Source organism: Echinops telfairi, unplaced genomic scaffold, assembly GCF_000313985.2.
Source record: "Echinops telfairi isolate 266 unplaced genomic scaffold, ASM31398v2 ScPeMD7_7430;HRSCAF=8468, whole genome shotgun sequence".
Taxonomy (NCBI): Eukaryota; Metazoa; Chordata; class Mammalia; order Afrosoricida; family Tenrecidae; genus Echinops; species Echinops telfairi.
In genome coordinates, this window is record NW_022111330.1 from 367,805 (window position 1) to 390,640 (window position 22,836).

The 22,836-nt window shown below is 36.6% G+C and overlaps 2 protein-coding genes across 2 annotated transcripts in view; one reads left to right on the top strand and one right to left on the bottom strand.

The window, feature by feature from the left end:
• The window catches only part of LOC105979931 (centromere protein P), a 369,435-nt gene that overhangs the window by 92,226 nt on the left and 254,373 nt on the right, over positions 1-22,836 (bottom strand). The window lies entirely within an intron of this gene.
• Positions 2,663-22,836, top strand: part of ECM2 (extracellular matrix protein 2) — a 49,212-nt gene continuing 29,038 nt past the window's right edge. The window contains exons 1-5 of the mRNA XM_045298646.1: positions 2,663-2,728; positions 4,302-4,610; positions 11,864-12,310; positions 15,084-15,199; positions 17,329-17,464. Coding sequence (XP_045154581.1) covers positions 4,325-4,610; positions 11,864-12,310; positions 15,084-15,199; positions 17,329-17,464 — 985 coding nt within the window. The 5' untranslated portion in view covers positions 2,663-2,728; positions 4,302-4,324. The remainder of the gene's footprint in view (positions 2,729-4,301; positions 4,611-11,863; positions 12,311-15,083; positions 15,200-17,328; positions 17,465-22,836) is intronic.

Below are 22,836 nucleotides of genomic sequence, written 5' to 3' on the forward strand. Positions count from 1 at the left end.
ACACCTCGTGATCACACAGGCTGGTGTGACTCTTCCATGTGGGCTTTGTTGGTTTTCAACTGTCATATCTTACAAAGTCTCACATCTCCCTTCACCTGCTTGTTTACCTTCAGGGCTTTAAGAACCCAGATGCTATATCTTTTAGATAGCTGGACTCCACCAGCTTTCTTCACCACTTTTGCTTATGCTCCCATTTGTCTTCTGCGATCGTATTGGGAAGGTGAGCACACAATGATATGATTTTTTTGTTCTTTGATGCCTGATAACCTTTCCCTTTGGCACCTCGTGGTCACACAGGCTGGTGTGCTTCTTCTATGTGGGCTTTGTTGCTTCTGAGCTAGATGGCTGCTTGTTTACTTTCACGTCTTTAAGACCCTAGATGCTATATCTTTTGATGGCCAGGCACCATCAGCTTTCTTCACCACATTTGCTTATGTACCCGCTTTGTCTTCAGTGATCATGTCGGGAAGGTGAGCATTATGAAATGCCAGTTTAATAGAACAAAGTATTCTTGCATTGAGGGAGTACTTGACTGGAGGCCCAATGTCCATCTGCTACCTTAATACCAAATCTATAAATATAGGCTCATAGATCTATTTCCTAATCCTCATATATAAATATATTTACATGCGTGCACACCTTTATTTAGACCTCTATAAATGCCCTTTGCCTCCTAGTTCTTTCCTCTATTTCCTTTGACTTTCCTCTTGTCCCACTATTTTGCTCAGCCTTCATTTGGGTTTCAGTAAGTCCTCTCGGTTACATTACCCTTGATCACGCCCTACCTGGCCTCCTACACCACCCTCACCACCGATTTGGAACACTTGTTCCCTTGTCCTTGGGTTTGTTACCACTTCCTTTCCGTCCACTTCCCCCTCTCCCATGTCCCCTCAGAACTGTCGGCCCAGTTGTTTTTTCCTCCAGGTTGTTCATCCAGCCTAACTTATTTAGACAGACCTGCGGAGATAATAACATGCACAAAAACAAGACAGAGCAAATCAAAGGAACAAAAGAAAACAAAAACAACAAGAACAACAAAAAGCCAATGACTAAAACAACAACAACAAAGAAAAGCTTGTAGTTAGTTCAAGGACTGTTTGAACTAACTTTAGGAGTGTTTTCCGGTCCAGTTAGATGGGGTGCCAAGCCCTGGCCCCAAAGTCTATTTTTCATATTCCCTGGGGACATCGTTGCTGTTCCCCTTCTGTTCTGTTCCATGCCTTTAGTGTTTTGCCTCTGTGTGGTGGGATCAGATCGGGCGCAAATCCCACACTGTGTCTCCAGTGTTGTCCACTGTAAGGCTATGAGTCAGTGCTTGAGAGCTTTTAAAACCACAGGCACTACATATTACATTAGGAGGTGGAACAGGAAAACTGAGTAAGTTATTTGAAGAATTAACTGGTATAATTATTCCCATAAAAGCTAGGGCATAAACTTCCAAAGCAAGAAACTACATCTCAAGATGTTTTGCGATGTGCATAAAGCAACTTCAAGAGTTACTTTTATTTTTTTCAGGAGCTACTTTACTTTTATAAAGTTGTTGTAAATATGTCTATCACACAATGTTCACCAATTCAGTTTTTTACTGGTGTACAATTTATTGACAGCAATTACAATCATCAATGGTATAACCCCACCATTAATCAGCATTAACCAACCACCTTTATTCCCACCCATTTTTCTTCTTGCATCTCATAACCACTAACAAATTTTGTTCTCTATACATTTGCCTTTTTATATAAAACAAACAAAATACAATATTTGCCCTTTCATGCTGTTTATTTCACACAGCATAATTTCTTACAGCTTTATAGGGATTGTAACATATATCATGGCTTCATTTTTTTTTTTACTGTATATGCATGTACCAAATCTTATTTCTCTCATCAATCCATTGATGGATAATTATTTTGTTTCTATCTTTTGGCTATTTTGAATAATGCTGTAATGAACAAATACCTGTTGAGCCTGGACTTTCAAGTCTTTTGGGTATATACCTAGGAGTTATGTTTCCAGTTTTTTGAGGAGTCACCATAATGTTTACTCCAACAGGTATACCACTGTGAATTTCCACTAGTGTTTTTCCATAACCGTACCAACATTGTTTTTCTTTTATCCTAGTGGGAGTGAAATTCTATCTCCTTGTGGTTTTAATGTTTTGATAGCTAATGATATTTGTGGAATATCTTTTCATTACTATTACTAACAAATTTTATAGGCTATTTGAATATCCTTTTTAGTGAAATATCTATTCAAGTCCTTTAACTGTTTTATAATTATTTGCCTTTCAGTTGTATAGTGGTTAGAATTTTACATATATTTTGGTTATGATATCCTTGTTGGACAAAAGTCTTTTGATGAAATAAAGTTTTGTTTCAATTTTGAGATTTTAAAAATGCAAATAAAAGAATTTGTACTCAAGTTGAATCTTGTATTTCCAAGCCTTTAGACTACTTTGCTGTTGCTGCTTTGCGCGTTTGCTGGGACTTTTAAAAACATTTCCCTCTAGTAACCATTTTCCTGCTTACTTTCTTGGCTGATATTCTACACAAAGAGCCGAACAGCATCTATCCTCAAGGGAAGTGTTATTTTAGATTTTAATAAGAAGTCAGTTACAATTTTCAACATTCCTTTCTGTTGCTGTCTTTGTTTCAAAGAAAGCTCTGAATTTCATTTTCAGCTGAACTTAAATGGCACCAAGGAAAACCTACTTAGTTTAGATTTCAAGGTAAAATTTTTTTAAATGTTTAAGTTTCTAATTTAAAGCATGTGGAATGGTTTTAATTTTGAGATATTTTATGCTGCAAATATGTTTCACATTTTCACAAGCGCTTTACTAATAGATTTTTAAAGTTTAAATGACAAATTATTGTGTTTACTATATTTTAGAATATTTCTCAACATTTCAAACTGTGTAAATTGAAATGAAAGTTCATTTTTACATGTTAGATATAATCAAGTGTGCAATAGAAGTACCAATTGTTTTGAAAATCTTACTCTTTATTTTTAACTCTTAAAAGAATATATCTTTTCACTTAAAATCTGTTGAGTCCTAATATGGCTCTGAATACATGTTTAAATTTCTAAATTTAGTATTTTTAAAGCTTACAAAAAAGACAGATAATGATAATTTTCAAATGGAGAAAGAGTACAAATTATGAATGCTTATAGATTAGATTTAATGCTGACAGTAACACAGTACTAGAAGAAAAAGAAGTACTTGATCAAAATGATACCCTACAAGAGTGCTACTAAGAACATATAAAAGAATATGCTCTGGAGACATATTCAGATAAGGTACCTTTTTAAAGTTGATATTGAATACAAACAAAAGGCTGTAGACTACTTAAAATAATGAGGTGAAAGCATCATATATAATTTTAATATACAGAAGTCATTAAAATAATTATTTAAATATTTCAATGAGACTATTTAGCTATTGCTTTTTTAACATTTAAGGGTAAGTCTAAGTAGGCCCATTTGAGGTGGAAGTGGTGAGGGAGAAAGTAAGACTAAGGGAAATGGTTCCTAAGATGTAGATAAAAGAAAGAAGTATCTATCTTCCCTTAGTTTAGTAACACTAGCACTTTCATTCCTATCCACTCCATCAGACAATGTCCTAACAAGTAATTGTAGAGATAGGCCTAGGGCCAAAAGGATGCCTGAAGTCCTCAGGGAGTTTAGACCCAGAGACCTGGTCCAGGGTCTGACTCCTCACAACACTCACTCATACCAGAGTTATGAGCCTGTACTTACAATTCTCAGACACTGAAATGATAACTTAAAAATGCTAAAAGAACACGTGTTAATACAGAATTCTATATCCAGCAAATATATCATTTCAAAAAAAGAGGTGAAATATAAGCATTTTCATGTACCATAACCATAGAATTAGTAACTAATAGACCCACAATAAGAGAATGTGAGGATGGTGCTGGACCAGATGGCATTTCAGCCTTGTGGACAGGGACCCTAGAGTTCTGAACCAACTCGATGGCAACAACAACAAGGAAATGCCTAAAATGTGTTTTTTAACCAAAGATAAATTATTTAGGTAGAAGGTTGGAGATGCAAAAAGGACTGAGGAGAAAGAACAGAGGTAAATGTTTGGGTAAATCTAAATCAATGGCTATCAAATTCAAATTTGATATTATTACTGTAGCATATATTCCATCTATCATGTATATTTTATTTCTCAAAGACTTGTTGATTGAGTCATACAAGCAATTAGAAGTCAATTTCAGAGGTAAATTATTAGTTGTCCTTAACTATAAAATTTTCTTGCTCTATTCTTATTCTAGAAATTGATTGGTGAAGATTAAACATGAAGTTGGCACCTTTGTTATCTTTCCTACTACTTGCTACTTTCCAAATAGACTTTGGACAAAATAAAGAAACTATTAGGAAACAAAGAATAAAGTATTACAGAAGATTAAAGGAAAATCCCCCACGTAACCATAGGTCCAATAAACAGTTTGGGGTACAGCAAACATCTACTGTTACACCAGTAGCAAGATTTCCTATTGTTAACGTTGGTTATAATGTGGAGGAAAGATCTGAATCATTTTTAAGTCTTCTTGGAGAAGAATCAAGTTACAGCGTGGTACCAGGTAAGAAAAATGTCTGAGAGCATGTGCGAGGAGAAAGAGACCCTCCAGGGACATAATAAAACCCCCACAAATACAAATTTTGGATTATATACTTCTATAAAGGTCTCTTTTAAAGTAATTTAAAGGACCATTTTTATAACAGTACAAATAATTGAAAACTACTGGAAAAAGAAATGCTTATCCTATGAAATCACAGTGTTTTACTAATAATATAAATCAAACTCACTTCCATGGAGTCATTCCAACTCAGCGATCCTTTAGGACAGGGTAGAACTGCCCCTGTGGGTTTCTAAAGGTGTAATTCTTTTTTTTTTTTTTTTCACCTGTTTTTTTTTTTTTTTTTTTTCTTTCTTTTTTAACATTTTATTAGGGGCTCATACAACTGTTATCCCAATCCATACACACATCAATTGTGTAAAGCGCATTTGTACATCGTTTCTCAAAACATTTTCTCTCCATTTAACCCCCCGACATTGGGTCCTAATTTTTCCCCTCCCTCCCCGCTCCCCACTCCCGCATGAACCCTTGATAGTTTATAAATGGGTATTTTGTCATATCTTGCCCTGTCCGACGTCTCCCTTCACCCACTTTTCGGTTGTCTGTTCCCCAGGGAGGAGGTCACACACAGTTCCATGTAATCGGTTCCCTCTTTCCTACCCATTCTCCCTTTACCCTCCCTGTTTTGCCACTCACACCACTGGTCCTATAGGGCTCATCCGTCCTGGATTCCCTGTATTTTCAGTTCCTATCTGTACCAGTGTACATCCTCTGGTCTAGCCAGTCTTGCAAGATAGAATTCGAGTCATGGTAGTGGGAGCGGGGAGGAAACCTTTAGGAACTAGAGGAAGGTTGTATTTCTCATCATTGTTACATCGCACCCTGACTGGCTCATCTCCTCCCCGAGACCCCTCTGCAAGGGGATCTCCAGTGGCCTACAAATGGGCTTTGGATCTCCACTCCGCACTCCCCCCATCATTCACTATGGTAAGATTTTTTGTTCTGATGATGCCTTAACACCTGATCCCTTCGACACCTGGTGATTGCATAGGCTGGTGTGCTTCCTCCATGTGGGCTTTGTTGAAAGGTGTAATTCTTTAGGGACTAGAAAGCCTCATCTTTCTCCCATAGAGCAGCTAGTGATTTCAAACTGCTGACCTTGCGGTTGGCAGCCTAATGGGTAACCACTACTCCACCAGGGCTCCCTAATTACCATATAAAGTACATATAATTTTTTTTATCACATATAACTTAAAAAACTGCTTTCTCATTCATAGGAAGTCTGGTGGTATAGTGGCTAGGCATTGGGCTATAAGCAGTTGGAAACCATCAGCTCCTCCATAAGAGAAAGCCAGGATTTCTGTTCCCATTAATTTACAATCTCACAAACTCAAAAGGGCAGTTCTACTCGGTCCTATAGGGTTGCTATGAGTTGGCATCCACTTGATGGCAGTGAGGTTTTCTTAAAAAATTATTATTTATAAGTACAGATCTAGAGAGAGAAATTATTTTATATGTGGGGGAGGGAGGAACAAAATGAGGAGCTGAAATTCAGGGCTCCAATAGGAAGAAAATGTTTTGAAAAGGATGATGGCAACATATGTACAAATGTACTTGACACAATGGACGTATGGATTGTTATAAGAACTGTAAGAGCCCCCCAATAAAATGATTTTTAAAAAATTATTTTATATGATTCCAAGGAGCTGTAGTTGTTGGCAGTGTGTTGGGCTGCTAATCTCAAGGTTCAAAACCACCAGCCATTTAAGAGAGAAAAATGAAGTTAACTTCAGTAAAGATTTAAAGCAGTACTGTCCAAAGTTGGATGCTGCTGCTCCTAGGGAGTGCTGGAAATACCCAGGGACTGGATTATGGACCATAGTACAAAAGTTTTATTTGACTGTGTTGTGCTCAGAATTTGCTTTCTGAAAAGGAAGGAGGCTGCAGGTCAAATAAATTTGGGGGAAAGTCTAGGAAAATCCATATTGGGCCACTATGAATCAGATTCATGTCAATGACAATGGGTTTGGTTTAGTTTTATGAGCACGTGGCTATTAAACATAACCTTTCATTTAAACTATCCTTGTAGTTTTCCCCCATCTTTCTTCTCCCCTCTTGTGGCCTATTCTCTCCAATTACAACTTACCTACTGGTCTTTTAATTTTCTTTTCGCTTTTCTAGGATTTATTTTCTGCTAAAAGTCTTTCTTTTGCTATATTAAGGCACCAGATGCATGAACTTGTGAGTATTCCTATTTCCAAGAGAGTTACAGAACATAGAAACTTTAACGCTAAGTTTAACATAGTGAGAGAACAGGAGAGGATGAGTTAGACTCAATACAAAAAAACTGAAACACTTTAAGTATGTTTAGATTTTATTCCATTACTTTAAACTTTAATTCTTACACTTTAAATTCTCATTTTTACATTCTTTTTATACTATTATTGCTATACATTTGGGTATATTATTAAATTATAAAAAATATTTTTGGTTATATTATTAAATAGTAAATTTATATATAACTCTGTTTCAGTTCATCAAAAATTAATAAACAACTATATTATTATCTGGCATTTTGCATTTATGCCTATAGTGAAATATCTATTATCTATTTTGCGTATTAACAACATATACCTGGCAGTAAGGAATATAAAGGTAAGAGGCAAGAGCAAAACTATGGTAATTAAAACTATCTGTCAACTTGGCTGGGCCATGACTCTCTGTGGTTTGGCAGTTATATAATGTGGCAATTACTTAAAGATGTAAGCCTCCTCTGTTTTGTGATCTTATAAGGTTATCATCTCTTTGTGCAAAATATTGATTTTTGCCTGATCTTTGACTTTATTTCTTATTCATACTGTAGAAATCAGACAACTTTATGACCAAAAATAGCATTAAAAGCACTTACCTTATTTCATATAGAATAAACTACAGATAGTTCTTTATTTATGATGGGGTTCTTGCGAAAAGAAATTAAAAATGTGGAGGTGGTATCTGACCTTCTCCAGTTATGCATGGTAGAAGGAAAATTAAATTCCACACCAGTAAACTCATGGTCTATTTCTATGAGGCTGGGACCAGAGATGCCTCCAATCTCCAACATCCCTAAATCATAACCTCGAATATCTGAAAGTAAACATTTGAGAATGAGAAACCAGACCAAAACAAATCAAATCCAGTTTTCTAGCTAATTCTTAATGGCCCCAAAGGAGTAAAACAGTCCCACAGGGTGCTTGAGACTGTCGAATTGGGGCAGGTGGTATGGAAGTAAACAGCCTCATCTTTCTCCCATGGAGTGGCTGATGGATACTGCCAGAGAATGACAGTGTTACTAAATTATCTAATGCGCTATATATAGTATAAAGTACAAATTACTAACAATTATATGTAACAAACAAAACAAAAACCAGACAGCTGAAAGTATGGTTCCTTAAAAACAAACAAAAAAGAAAGTATGGTTCCTTATAACTTGAATACACTATAAATCAGAGACCACATGCACTGAATGCACAAAGATTCTGTCAAAAATTCCAACTTGGCATTTTATTAAAAAGTACTATCTAATGGTCCATGTTTTTCCACTTTTGACAGAAATTTATATTATAAACATGTTATCATTAAGCAGTTTTTAAATGGACTGTTTCATCTTTCTTCTATAGATTAGCTAATGCCAACCTTTCAATTATCAGTCCAATACTTTGAAAGATAAAAGAAGGTATCACTGTAAAATATTATTACTAGTATTAATTTATGCTACAATTCTTAAATAGCATAATTTTATATTTATAAAAATAAAATACCATTGTATAATATCTAACATTTTCTCAATAACCAATGTCCTTTTAATAATATGACTTCCACTAAAAACAAAATGAATGTGGATACATCCTCTTGACTACTACGGTATCATGGCAGTTTGCTTTGAGATGAAGGCTGTTTGCAGAGTCCCTGAGTGATTACAGTGAATAGAGCTTCTGTATTCCCATCTTGGATATGAAGTGTGAATGAGAAATAAACTGAGTTTTAGGGGCTGTTTGTTGTATAACTTGTCTATCTTGAGCTATATAAGCAGTAAGTGAAATTCATAGACTCTAGATACCCTGAGGAGGTGAGTTTTGTAGCCTAAGTGGGAGAAGTGGAGTGGAGATGTATGTGAGAAACATTTCAGAGGGTTACACTCTGCTAGTCTGGGCTCTCTAGAGAAGGAAAACCAGTAACATATTTATTTACATAAATAATTATATATCAAGAAAGTGATTCACACAGATGTAAAAGCGGTTAAATCTAGTCCGATTCAAGTCGATGGGTCAGATGTTCAGCTGCAGGTTTTTCCTGACTCACATAGCTGCCAGGACTGATGAACCAGGAAGCAGAAAAACAAACTAGAAAGCAAGAAGACTTGGTAAGGTTAGCAAGTCAGGCTCATGGCTGCAGAGTCTAATAAGTCTAAGGTAGGCAGGCAATATGGCAGGTTGCTAATAATTCCCATGGCCGAAGAGCCATAGATACAGGATCTGGATCAGCAAGAAAGGGAGAAGGCTTCTCAGAGAGCCTGCTTAAGGCAGTTACCTAATTCAAGGGCTAGCACTACATCTTAATCTTCCTACAACTGCTTGGCTGTTTACGGGAAGCTCCCATCCTAGAGTTGAGCCCACTGTGTTAGATCACATCATGGAAGAGGCCTCAAGGGCCGAACTACTGAAAATGCTAGCTGCCTCAAATTGACAGAACTAACTATGAACATACAAAGAGCATTGTTGTTGCATTGTTATATCCACTAGATTTCATACTGTGCTAATTTCTATACACAATTGCTGAAGCCCATAGAAGGTACTTAATAGATAGTATCTGTGTTATTTGTACTGTTCTAGGGAAAAAGGGCACTGCTTAATCAAGGGGATAATCATGTACAACAAAGTTGTGTGATCTCCTGAGCCTTGTACTATCTGGCTCTGCTTGAAAGGAAGAGTGCTTTCTATGTAAGAAACCATGTGCCACCCTCATATGTGCCTCCAAACATTTATACCTGAAGGAGAACACTGTCCAGTCTGCTGTGATACTGGTATAGAAATTCACCTTAAACAAAATAGCACATGTAATAGCCTTTGTTTTATACCCTTCCCCCAACCTCCATCTTGACACTTTCGTAAGATTTAAATTTTGATACACTAGTCCAGGAAAATAGTTTTTGTTACAATATGGAAAAACACATAAAACATCTCAAGAAGTGTATGGTAAGGGATAATGATCTATCTATGTCAGACTCAGTGAACTTGGAGCAAATTACATTTCAGATTGTACCCTTTGAGTAATACAATATGTGCCAACTTTAGAGATGCAATAATAGCATTTTTTGGACAGCTAACGTTGTTGTTGCATACTGTTGAGTTGATTCAGACTCATAGTGACCAACCATATATGCCAGAACAGAACTGCATCTTTTGGGTTTCCTATGCTGTAATCTATATGAGAATTTGCAAGCTCTGTTCTCCCATAGAACCACTGTTGGATTTGAACCCCCTGATTTTATGCTGAGGGGGTTAGCTGCTGACTTTATGAGGGGGGTTAGTGGCTGAGTACTTACCCACTAAGCCACCAGGGCTCCTATGAACATTCATAGCTAGTGATGCATAAACATCTATAAATAACATTGCTAAGCTCTTATATGTGTTAGGGTCTCTGCCGAGTGCTTTACATGGATTATCCCACTTAACCCACCTCTATGTGTGAACCATCATTTTCTTCCATTTAGATACGTAGAATTCAAGGTAGGAGTGATTTCCATCCAATGAGAAATAAACCTAGTATGTCCCTAACCACTCAGGCAATTAAGGGTCATTATTTCTTGGATTGTCCAAGTATAATAAAGAAGCATGGTCCTGGAGCAGGGGTCTTTTGTAGCACTATGCACAAGAAGGTCATATCCTGCTGTCTTGTTGGTTATTCTCTAATCCTTATCAAATGATTACATGGAGCTAGGTCTACATTTTAGAAACATCTAAGGATTTTCTAAGAAAACATTAATCTGTGTCTTGTGAAAATAAATATTTGTTAAATCATTAATGATGAGAAATTATTCTACACACAAGATGGTTACAGGGTAGCTAGCTAGCTACAAAGAAAAACAATTACAATATTTAGTAATTGTATTATAGATTATACTACCAATTATTTCACCTAGGTATGTTTTTTTAAATGTTAGAAAATACAAATGTTTAATAAAACCGATTCTATGACACAAACAAAGCGTATAAGAAAATGTTCCTGGGTGTTCCAGTGGTGCAATCGGTTAACGAGCGGTACTTATAAGAAAATGTTCCGAAATTCTTAGAATATGGAATATTCTAAAATGATATTTATGAACAAGAAGCTTGGATACATAGGAAAAGTTTTAAATGTTTGAATATGACAATACTAATTTTCTTTGACTATTCTTTTTGTTTATTCTGATAGATATATGAAACTATAACTCCCATATTTTTTCTACTGAATCTCAAAAACATTTCTTCAAATAATTCTAATTTCTTTGGTGGACTATTTAATGTACAGTATTAAACAAAAGCTGAGAGATGGTAAAATAAATATGTAAATTTTAATAGAAGACAACTTAGGTAACTGTGAACTCAATTATCACTAGAATTTTTCAGTTGAAGGGTGAGTTTTAATTCCAGTATTTATCATGTCTAACCTACTTTCTGCCAAAAACAATGGCAACACATAGAAAGACTAACTCTCTACTGCTATCTATCTAACTCTGCACTGCTATCAGAGAATGATAAAAAAAAAAAGCATTCCCGTGCTTATATCTAAAATAAAACTCCAACACTAAGTTCACTAAATCTAAAGATTATCAATTTATCAATAATCCTAATTAAATACTATGTATTATAAATAAATATTTGCTTATATTATAATTTCATAATAAGTTTGATTATCATTTTAACACGTGGCAATATTATTCACACTTTGGTCATTCTTATTAACTTAGTAAAAATAAGTATTCAGACTCAGAAGCCAAAATAAAAAAGATAAAATAATCTATGAGATGCCAAAAACTATAAATAAAGATACTATTAAAACTTCAAGCAAAAGTTTCAAGACTTACTTCAGTTTTAAATTTTACTCAAATGCTCAGAGGGAACAATATTTACTTATGTTGTTTTCATTAATGTCCCCTTTATTAATATTTTGTTACCTCCTTTTGTACAGTGGTACAGCATTAAGTAATATAATTGAACTTTCTGATAACTCTTTAGAACAAAGAGAACCTATCATTTTATCTCATAAGCAACTACCATCTATTCATGTGGAAATGGATGAAGACTTAAGAAAAAAAGTGTCCCAATCTGAGGAAGAGGAGTATAAATTAATTAAAGAAGATGAGATGGAGAAAAAAAATAAAAACTTTGAACCCCAAGATCAAGAGAAACTGCAAAATGAGGAAGAGAGCAGAGAGAAAGAGCAAAATCAGACATCTCAAGAGGAGGAACAGGTATTTCAAAGATGGGAGGAGAAAGAAGATACTGTCGGAGTAAATGTTTACAGGATGTCTTCTCCATTTCCAATGGCTGATCCTCCTAGAGACATACTGTCTTTGCCAAGCAGGTGCTTTCTGTCATACAAGACCATAAGCTGCATAAATGCAGAGCTCACACAAATACCGCCAATAGTAGCATCAGGAATAACAAGTCTGGAGCTTGCTGGTAAGAAATATTGACTTCTGCCTTATTTTGTGCTTTCAAAGTAAATGATATCAGATGGTCCTAAGAATATTATATTTTAATTTCTTAATAATTAAAAAACCCTAAACAGACTAATTTAATGCTTTTAAAGCATATTAAGTTATTCAGAAGAAATGATAGGAATGTAAAACAGAATACATAAAATAAAAAAAAACCACTGCCATCGAGTGATTCTGACTCATAGCAACCTTATACAAGATTTCTGAGGCTTTGCAAATCTTTATGGATGAAAGCAGACAGGCTCTTCTTTCTCCCATGGAATGGCTAGTGAGTTTGAACAGTCAACCTTGTGGTTAGCAAACACTTGCCTGACTGTGGCTCTTTAAATACAGAATAGTTGGGCATAAAATAAATTGCTCCTAAAACAAACAAGCAAACAAACAAATAAATAAACAAATTGCTCCTAATCAAAGATTTGACTGTTTTGTTTTTTTTAAACTTTTTTTTGTTTTTATTTATTTATTTGACGGTTTGAACCCACAGCTGCTTTGGGGCATAAAAGCATGCTATCAGTCAGAATCTACTCAATGGCAATAAGTATGGCTTAGCTTTTGGTTTAGTGAAGTATAATTTGCAGAGTGAAACTCATTTTTAGTTAAATTAATTTCGATAAATGCATACAGTCATGGACCCACCACCATAACAACAACAAAAGGAGTATTTCCCCACCATCCCAAATTCCTTCACGTTCTTCACTAAAAATCTCTCACTTGTTTACTGTTCCTAGATTTGCTTTGTCCAAAATGTTATTCCATAGGCAGTACCTTTTCAGTCTGTGCTTCTTTTATTGGCATAGTGATTTGGAGACGGGCCCATGTTGTGTGTTCTCTTTTACTTCTGATTAGTGATCCCATTGCGTGGATGGATCATACTAACCAGGGGACACTGGGTTGTATTCAAGTTTGGCAAGATTACATAGAACATTCTTAAAAACATTCAAGTCCAGATGCCAGTGTAGACCCAGGTTTTTATTTCTTTAGGAATGGGATTATTGGATCATATGGTAGATGTTAAGTTTAACTATATAAAGAAACTGCCAGGCACCTCTCTAAAATAGCTATGCCTTCCTACCAGCCAGGTTTCTGCTATCCCATGGTCAACACTTGGTATTATTACTGATTTTCTCTTCATTTTAGCCATTCTCATGGGTATATACAATGGCTCAGACCTTTTGTCCATATTCTAATAAAGTCAATTGGAGGGTTCTAGGTGGAGAAATGTCAAGGTCAGATGTGTGCCCTAGGCTGGCTGGAGGGAAGGTTGGTCTCAATTGGATGAGCCAGGGCATTCATCTGGGTCTAAGGGACAATACTAAGTGGCTTGAGAATGTCTAAATGGGTTTTATGGGGGGCACATAATCCCTTTGCTCTTGAGCTCATCATAACTTTGGGGGAACAAACTAAAAGATTAGAATTTAGGTCCAAGGACTTGGACCTAATGGTAGAGGAATGGTAGAGGAATGGGTCCCATTTACTTTTTTCACCTCTACAATATATTACCAGTGAGACAAATACTTATTAGATAAGGCTCAACACTTCTAACCATAAACACCCTATTTGTGGACACTGCCAGTCTCAATTTAATGCCCTTTCTTTCTTTTTGATTATCTGGGTTTTTTCATTTTTTGTTTTTTGATCTTTTTAAAATCAGTGTAGCAACAATGAAACATCCAACTTTCCTCTAGTTCCTAAATGCTTCCTCCCACCCCACTATCATGATCCCAATTCTACCTTACAAATCTGGCTAGACCAGAGGATGTATTGTACACTGATACAGATAGGAACTGGAAACACAAGGAATCCAGGACAGATGATCCCTTCAGGACCAGAGCTGAGTGTGATGATACCAAGAGGGTGGAGGGAGGGTGGGGTGGAAAGGGGAACTGATTGTGAGGATCTGCATATAACCTCCTTTCTGGGGGACAGACAACAGAAACGTGGTATAGGGGGATGTCGGACAGTGTAAGACATGACAAAATAATAATAATTTATAAATTATCAAGGGTTTGTGAGGGAGGGTGAGAGGGGGAGGGAGGGGGAAAATGAGGCGCTGATACCAAGGGCTCAAGTAGAAAGAAAATGCTTTGAGAATGAGGTTGACAACAAATGTACAAGTGTGCTTGACACAATGGATGCATGTATGGATTGTGATAAGAGTTGTACAAGCCCCCAATAAAATGATTAACAAAATGCATACAGTCATGGACAAAAATAGCATAGTCCATGATCTATGAAATGTAAATGGGGAAATATGGAGCACTATAAAAATCAATTCTAGAGGAGCTGATATCAAGGGATCAAGTACAAAGAAAATGTATTGAAAATGATGATGGTTACATATATACAAATGTGCCCGACACAATGGATGTATGTATGGATTATGTTAAGAGCTGTAAGAGTCCCCAATAAAATAATTTTTTAAAAAATCAGCAAATATTTGCTGTGCAATACATATTACTAATGGACTACATACTGTTTTAAGCAGGAGGCTTTATCTAAAGTCTAAAACATGGTACACTAGAACACAGCAAGTCTCAGGCAGAAAATTGATTATGTATACCAACCTAGTCCCAGTTTGTTGTTTCTTTTAAACATGCAAAAAAAAAAATTATAATCCATATTCTGTACTTGTTTTAAGTATTGTCTTCTCCAACCAAAGCTCTGATTTTATATTTATGCACAAATGAGTGTAAGTATATGGGCATGTACTTAGAACAAATTGTTGCTTGTCCTAGGGAATTCCATCACTTCCATTCCTAATGAAGCATTTAATGGATTACCTAATTTGGAAAGGCTGGATCTGAGCAAAAATATTATCACTTCTTCAGGCATAGGTCCCAAAGCATTCAAGGTAAAAACATTATAGTCTGATTTGTGAATAACAATAGATTCTACCTGCTTTCCTTTCTTATGTTGGCCATAGATGGAGGTGGAAGAAAACATAAAATGACTATAGCTGATAGTTAACGAAAGTTTCTCTCTGATATACCCTAAACTATATGTAAGTTTTACCTTGAATACAATTTGTAATTCTACATGTTTCTAGCAGTTTTTCTTCACTTCATTCTTTAGAGTAACATCAATAGCATCAGTGGCATAAATAATGTTTTCAATTTATGGAGTAGCTTGTCTCCATGTAATTGAAAACATGTGGAAATAGGACTTCGTAATGCAGAAAGCAGTGCCTGGGAAGCAGGATAGCATATCGAAAAACGCTATTAACATTTTCAAGTCAGCAAGACAGCGCATCTTTATTTTTTGCACAACAGGCAAAATTTGATGCAAAATAATTTGCCTGGAAGGGGTTCTGGAAAATCAAATGGACCCAGATGAAAATTAGCATGAAGCTAAATCATGGAAGAAGAAAACAGAATAGAATAAATCTTGGAAAGAAACAGATTTGGCTAAAAACAAACATCAAAAAAGAAAGGAAAGAAATTTCAGAGTAACATAGAAGTGTGAAGCAGTTTGTGTGTACACAAGTACACATACATGCAATCTCTGTAAAAAGCCACACATAAAACACAACCAGGTCAAATTTTTATTTCCTTTAACAACCTTCTGGGTTTTCTGCCCACTCTTTGGATGAATTCCCGCCCCCTTTATTTATCTTCAGTTACTCTTTCTCTCTCCCATTTTAATGTTCAAAACACATTTATTTACTAAATAACTTTGAGGCTGACAGTACATACACTGATTTCAATAATCTGTTTAATGAAAAACTGGTATGCAATGTACGTGCATTTAGAACCTTACTAATCCACAACCCTTTCATACAGTTCCTCATGTTCATGTTGTCCCGACCCCCCAACCATAAAATTATTTTTGTTGCTACTTCATAACTGTAATTTTGCTACTGTTATAAATTGGGCGACCCCTGTGCAAGTGTCATTCGACACCCGCCCCAAAGGGGTCCCAACTCACAGGTTGAGAATCGCTGCATTAGAAAAAAGGTAAGTTGTATTTACAAGTTGAGGAACAAAGATGTTTCTCTCATTAAATGGAGGGGCTTTAGAGGTACATTCAATACTGAATTTATCTCTCTTTTCTTTTTCCTTCTACAAATTCTACAGTAGTAAGCTCCAGACACTAGGAAAGTCCTCCTTTTCTCGTTTTGGTATTTCCTGTGGTCTTATAAGAGCTCTGGTAGTATAGCGGTCTATTTGTTGGGCTGCTAACCTTAAGGCCAGTGGCTAATACACAACAGCCACTTCCTAAGAAAGGAGAGTTAAAGACTTCCAGCCTCTGAAATCCTAGGAGCAGTTCTAACCCGTCCTATGGGGATGCTCTGAGTAGAAACTGACTCCACAGCTGTGGGTTTTGGAGGGTTTGGGTCCTATTACAAAATAGTTTAAATTTCAATAGAGCATTAAATAGGAAACCATCCCCCACAGGGTTGCCCTAACACTGCCCAACTGCAGCTTTCCACTTTGCTGGTATAGGCTAGGCTGCTATGCAAGAAGCAGGTACACTTTACTCCAAACAACCATGACTATTTGGAAACCAACCATTTAAAATTGTTTGCAGTGTTTATTGTACTTAATTTTATAATTTTCCACAATAATTAGTGCTGTCTTATGAGATCATTCCTACTTCAAATAGGCAGGAAGCTGATATTTACAAATAATTTGAAAGGATTAAAAGACTGCTTAATTGTTAGCATTGATGTCAGATTATTATATGATTTAATTAATATGATATCTGTTCATATGTGTTAAGGTGTAAATCTAAGATCTAGCATGACTGATCTACTGGTTAAAGGCACTTCCTCTTGCTTATCATAAAATGTAGTTATAGTCTAGTCCATTTTACTAGGAGTATAAATATGGAGACTGTTTATGTGGCCCCGCATTACTGTCTAAACCTACATAAGTCAAAGTAGGTTTGTGAGACTTTTGATTTCAAACTAACCTTTAAATAAGATTTGTTTGTGAAGATTTGTGATCAGATAAGAGTAATTGAAATTTGATTTTTTTAAAGTGTCTGAAGAAGTTAATGCAGCTGAATATAGATGGAAACAACCTGATACAGATCCCTTCAGAATTGCCATCTACATTAGAAGAACTTAAAATTAATGCAAACAATCTCCAGGGTATCGGTGAAAAAAGTTTATCAGGTATTTCACATTTGAGTTTTCATTGTAAGTTTCCATGTAACCTTCCTTCTATAATTGTGTGGAAATTTTATGTATAATATTGTAAAAATCTATAAATGAATAGCTAGTAAATATTTTTATGCCATTTTATCATTAAAGTTGATAAAGCTTATTTTAACTGTTTACTATAGAACTTCTTAAAATAAAGACTGCTTATTGTCTTACAAAGAACCCTTATCATAAATACATAAAACTCTCAAAAGATTTTGGGTTATTACCATCTATAATATAATAACTGTATTATTATTAGCATGATATCCTAATAGTTACATTAAACAGTCCCTAAATAACCATGTGTTTAAATGTTGTATCTGTATTTATATGTGCTGGTTTTTGTTTTTGTTGTTTTTTTCCCCTTATGTGGTAACTAAGATAGTATCTTGATCATAAAAGGCACTTATGAAAATGAGTGGATTAAATCTCTTTTATCACTCTTAGCTCTACCTACAATTACCAAGATACTTTCAAATATTTTGTTCTAATTGTTCATAAGTTGAAGCCTAAAAGCAAGCACATGAAAATTACTTATAAAATATGAGCAAATAGGCATTAATACACAAGAGGCTGAGATGCTATCCTATAATAAAATGACATAAACTTAATGTATAAATATTAGATCCGTAGCATTGACTTGAACGTTTTCTTTGAGAGGACTTACTCTGGTATTCTAGAACTCTTCATCCTCTGCCACTGGGTCAATTCCAATTCACAGAGACCCTATAGGACAGGGTAGAACTGCACCTGTGGGTTTCTAAGATTTTATGAGAGTAGAAAGCCTTGTCTCTCTCCCACAGAGTGGCTAGCGGTTTGGAACTGCTGACCTTATGGTTAGCACCCAATGTTTAACCACTATGCCAATCTTATCCCAGTGAAAACACACACTATGTGCCAAGTATGAACAAATACATTTATATGTTCTACTATTACCATTGCCTGGCTGTCTGAGTAAACAGGCTCGAGTGAAAGTGCTTTTATGTTATGTACATTTGATATTGCTGGATTTGATTCTTTTTATGCTTGTTTCTTGTTCATGCTTTTCACTTATTTCTAGCCAATGTCTTTGATTAGATATAGATTTCCTTAAGACAAAGACTGGTTCTTTTTTTTTTTTTAACCTTCCTAAAAATCTAACACAAGAAGCCCTGGTAGCACTGTGAGTTAGGCATTGGGTTGCTAACCACACGATTGGTAGTTCTCCATCAAAAGCTCTAAGTGAGAAAGATGGTGCTGTCTGTTCCCATAAAGATTTACATTACCAGAAACCCAATATAGGGTCCCAATGAGGTGCAATCAACTCAGTGGCAATGGGTTTGGTTTTGGGTAACAGTGTAGCATAGCTCTTAGAATACAGTGTTCCACATTTTTTGTTTACTTGATTTGATATTTATTTTACTAATATGATAAATCAAGGCTGTCAAGAAACAAAACAACTCCATTATTTTCTTCTACTCCCCTTCCCCTAAATTCATAGGACTAAAGGAACTAATCACTATAGGTGATGGTAAAGAAGAGAAATAGTGAAACTTGCTAAATTTGAGAATCACATAGTTATGGAAATACTCAATTTCCAGATGGCTTTCAGAGTACATATGAAAAAGATGAATACACACAAATTTTGGAGAGCTTTGGCATATGGAAAAAACACTAGAAAATTCATTTTCTATATGCTAGGTTAAACAAAAAGGAAAAGGAAAAATTTTAAACAATTACACTATTGAGTTAAATATGAAGATCGATTATTCCTAGGTATATTACTAAAATAATCACAATAAAATATGAATACTTTACTTTGAAGGTACATCTGGAAATCCATAAACTGCCTCTCTATCCTCTCCTCAGCCCACTTTTCTCACATGTGTACATCCTACCAACCTAGCCTCCATTTACTTCCCACCTCTCCTATCTTCAAATGTCAAATACCACAGAGACTTCCACCCTGCCCAGTTTAGATGCCAGAAAGAAGGCATTGTCATCTAGCCTAAAAAACTCCCTTCTGTCAAACTGAGAGTTTTGTTTGGGTCCTCAATCCTGCTCTAGTGCTGGATTCTTAGTCCTTTAATGATGGTCTCTGAGGTGCCAGATTCTTAGTTTTGCCTGGCCTCTGACACGTGAAAGTCAGCAGTCAGTAAAGAAGGCCAGCCCAATCACAGATCACCACTCAGTACAACATCTCTGTCCTCTTCCTATGTAGAAATTCTTGGGTTAGCCTTTGTTATGCAGTTCCTCTTTTGTCTCTCATGTCAACTTTTTACTTAAGCCCTCTCAGATTGGTTATAGAGGTATGAAGAAGAGGCACATTCCAAGGAGAAAAAAAGCTACATATACAAACGAGTGCAAATTCAGAGGTGGAGGATAGTTAAGAGAAGGGTATGAAAGGGGAGTAGGAACCAGATGAGGATGAACTTTATGTGCTGCACTAAGGGGAAATCTATCCAGTAGGAGATGCATAATCCACCAAAGACCTTTAGGCAAGAGAGAAATTGCATGAAATTTTCATATCTAGTGAGGAAAAAGGACACAAAAGGTAAAAGTGAGGGAAAACAGAGAAAATTGAACAAGCTTCAAAAGTTAATGCCTTCACTAAAGGCTGATACAATAAAAAAGGCAGGTCTCTCTAGCAATGATTATATGTTGCTGTCCAGTAAGAATATAGGTTTGTGCCTGCATAATAGCACCTGTTCTGGCAATGTTAAATACATTTATGCCCATAGGGTGAGGAAGTGGAGCTTTCTTGGAGAGGTACTAGGAATGAGGGAGCGGGTGTTAGTGTTAAGTTTGTGGCACTAACTTACACAGAGCTCTGCTTCAGAATGGCTGGTGCCGCTCTCCAAGTACCTTGCAAAGCAGCCTGATGAGTTGGTTTATGCAGAGAGACCCTGGGCTTTGTTAGGTGCCATTGAGTCAGTTCTAACTCTTATCAACCCTATAAACAACAACCCTATAAAGAACAAAACAATGCCTGGTTGCACCATTCTCACATTTGTTCTTTTGTTGGAGCCCACTGATAAAACCAATGTGTTAATCCATCTTGTTAGGAGTCTTCCTCTTTTTCAATGGCCTTCTATTTTACCAAGCATCATGTCCTTTTCCAAGGACCATCTCTCCTAATTATGTCTAAAGTATGTGAGATCAAGTCTCACCATCTGGTTTCTATGGAGCATTCTGGCTGTACGTCTGTTTCTTTTGGTATTGCACAGTACTTTGACTATTCTTTACCAGCATCATAATTAAAATGCATTGATTTTTCTTCAGTCTCCCTTGTTCAATATCCAAATTTCACATGCATATAAGGCAAAGGAAAATACCATGACTTGAGTCATAAGTCAGCATTGACTCAACGGAAGCAAGTTTGGTTTTTGGTTTGAGTCCTCAAAGTGACATCCTTGCTCTTAGCCACTTTAAAAAAAAATCATTTTATTAGGGGCTCTTACAGCTCTTATAACAATCCATACATAGATACATTGTGTCAAGCACATTTGGATATGTTGCCATGATATATTTTCTTTCTACTTGACTCCTTGTATCAGCTCATTTCCCCCCTCCCCTACCCCACCTCCATCATGAATCCTTGAAAATTTATACCTTTTTTTTTTCATGTCTTACACCGACCACTGTCTCCCTTCACCCACTTTTCTGTTGTTCATCCCACTGGGAGGGGGTTATATGTAAATCATTGTGATGAGTTCCCTCTTCTCCCCCCAATTTCCCCCTCTCCTCCTGGTATTGCTACTCTCAATATTGGTCCTGAGGGGTTTGTTTATCTGTCCTGGATTCCCTGGATTCTTAGTTTTGCCTGGCCTCTGACAAGTGAAAGTCAGCAGTCAGTAAAGAAGGCCAGCCCAATCACAGATCACCACTCAGTGCAACATCTCTGTCCAGCTCTTATCTGTACTAGTGTACATCCTTTGGTCTAGCCAGATTTGTAAGGTAGAATTAGGGTGATGACAGTGGGAGTGAGGAGGAAGCATTCAAGAACTAGAGGAAAGTTGTATGTTTCATTGGTGCTGTACTGACCCTGATTGGCTCATCTCTTCCTTGTGACTCTTCTGTAAGGGGATGTCCAATTGTCTACAGATGGGCTTTGGGTCTCCACTCTGCCCTCCCCCACAATCACATTGATATGATTTTTTGTTCTGGGTCTTTGATGCCTGATACCTGATCCCATTGACACTTCATGATCACACAGGCTGGTGTGCTTTGTTGCTTCCCAGCTAGATGGTTGTTTGTTTATCTTCAAGCCTTTAAGACCCCAGATGCTATATCTTTTTTTTTTGATGCTACATCTTTTGATAATCGGGCATCATCAGCTCTCTTCACCACATTTGCTTATGAACCCATTTTGTGGGGAATGTGAGCATCACAGAATGCCGGGTTATCAGAACAAAGTGTTCTTGCATTGAGGGAGTACTTGAGTAGTTAATACTTAACATATAAATATAAGTACATAGAACTATTTCCCTAGTGTTATATATAAATATATTTACTTATGTACATGCCTGTATTTAGACCTCTTTGAATGCCCTTTGCCTCCTACTTGTTTCCTCTATTTCTTTTTACTTTCCTCTTGTTCGACTATCATGTTCAGCCTTCATTTGGGTTTCAGTAATTCCTCTCGGCTACATTGCCCTTGATCAAGCCCCACCAGGCATGCTACACCCTCCTTACCATTGATTTTAGATCACTTGTTGTTCCCTTGTCTCTGGGTTTGCTGACACCCCTCTTCCTTTCCCTTGCCTCCCCCACTCCCTTGTCCCCCCAGAACCGTCAGTTGCATTGTTTTCTCCTCTGGATTGTTCATCCCGCCTATCTTATCTAGATAGGCATGCAGGGACATAATAAGCACAAAAACAAGACCAAGCAAATCAGAACAACAACAAGAAACAACCAATGACAAAAAAAGAAAAGTCTATAAATAGCTCCAGGTCGGCCCTAAAGTTTATTTTTGGTATTCCCCGGGGACTTCATTGCTTTGCTCCCCTTGCTGTTCTGTTGCACACCCTTAGTGTTTCACCCTGATATGGTGGAGTCAGATCGGGCACAATTCCCACACTGTCTCCAGTGATGTCCCTCATAGTGCTATGGGCCAGTGAGGGACGTGTTTCGTGTTTCGTGGTGGGGATGGCTCTATGGTCTTCTCTGTGTATAGGCTGCTCTGAGCAGAAATACTGTGCTCGGGGCTTGGTGGACCAGGATGCTTTCCACTCTCTCCTTCCCTCTTCGTTTGCTCCTGTGTGCTCTGATCAGATGAACCCCTTCCCCTGAGCTGTAGCTTCAGTGCTGTCCTCTGTAGTGCATTCTTTGGTAAGGGGTGGGGTGGGGGGGCAGGGGCAGTG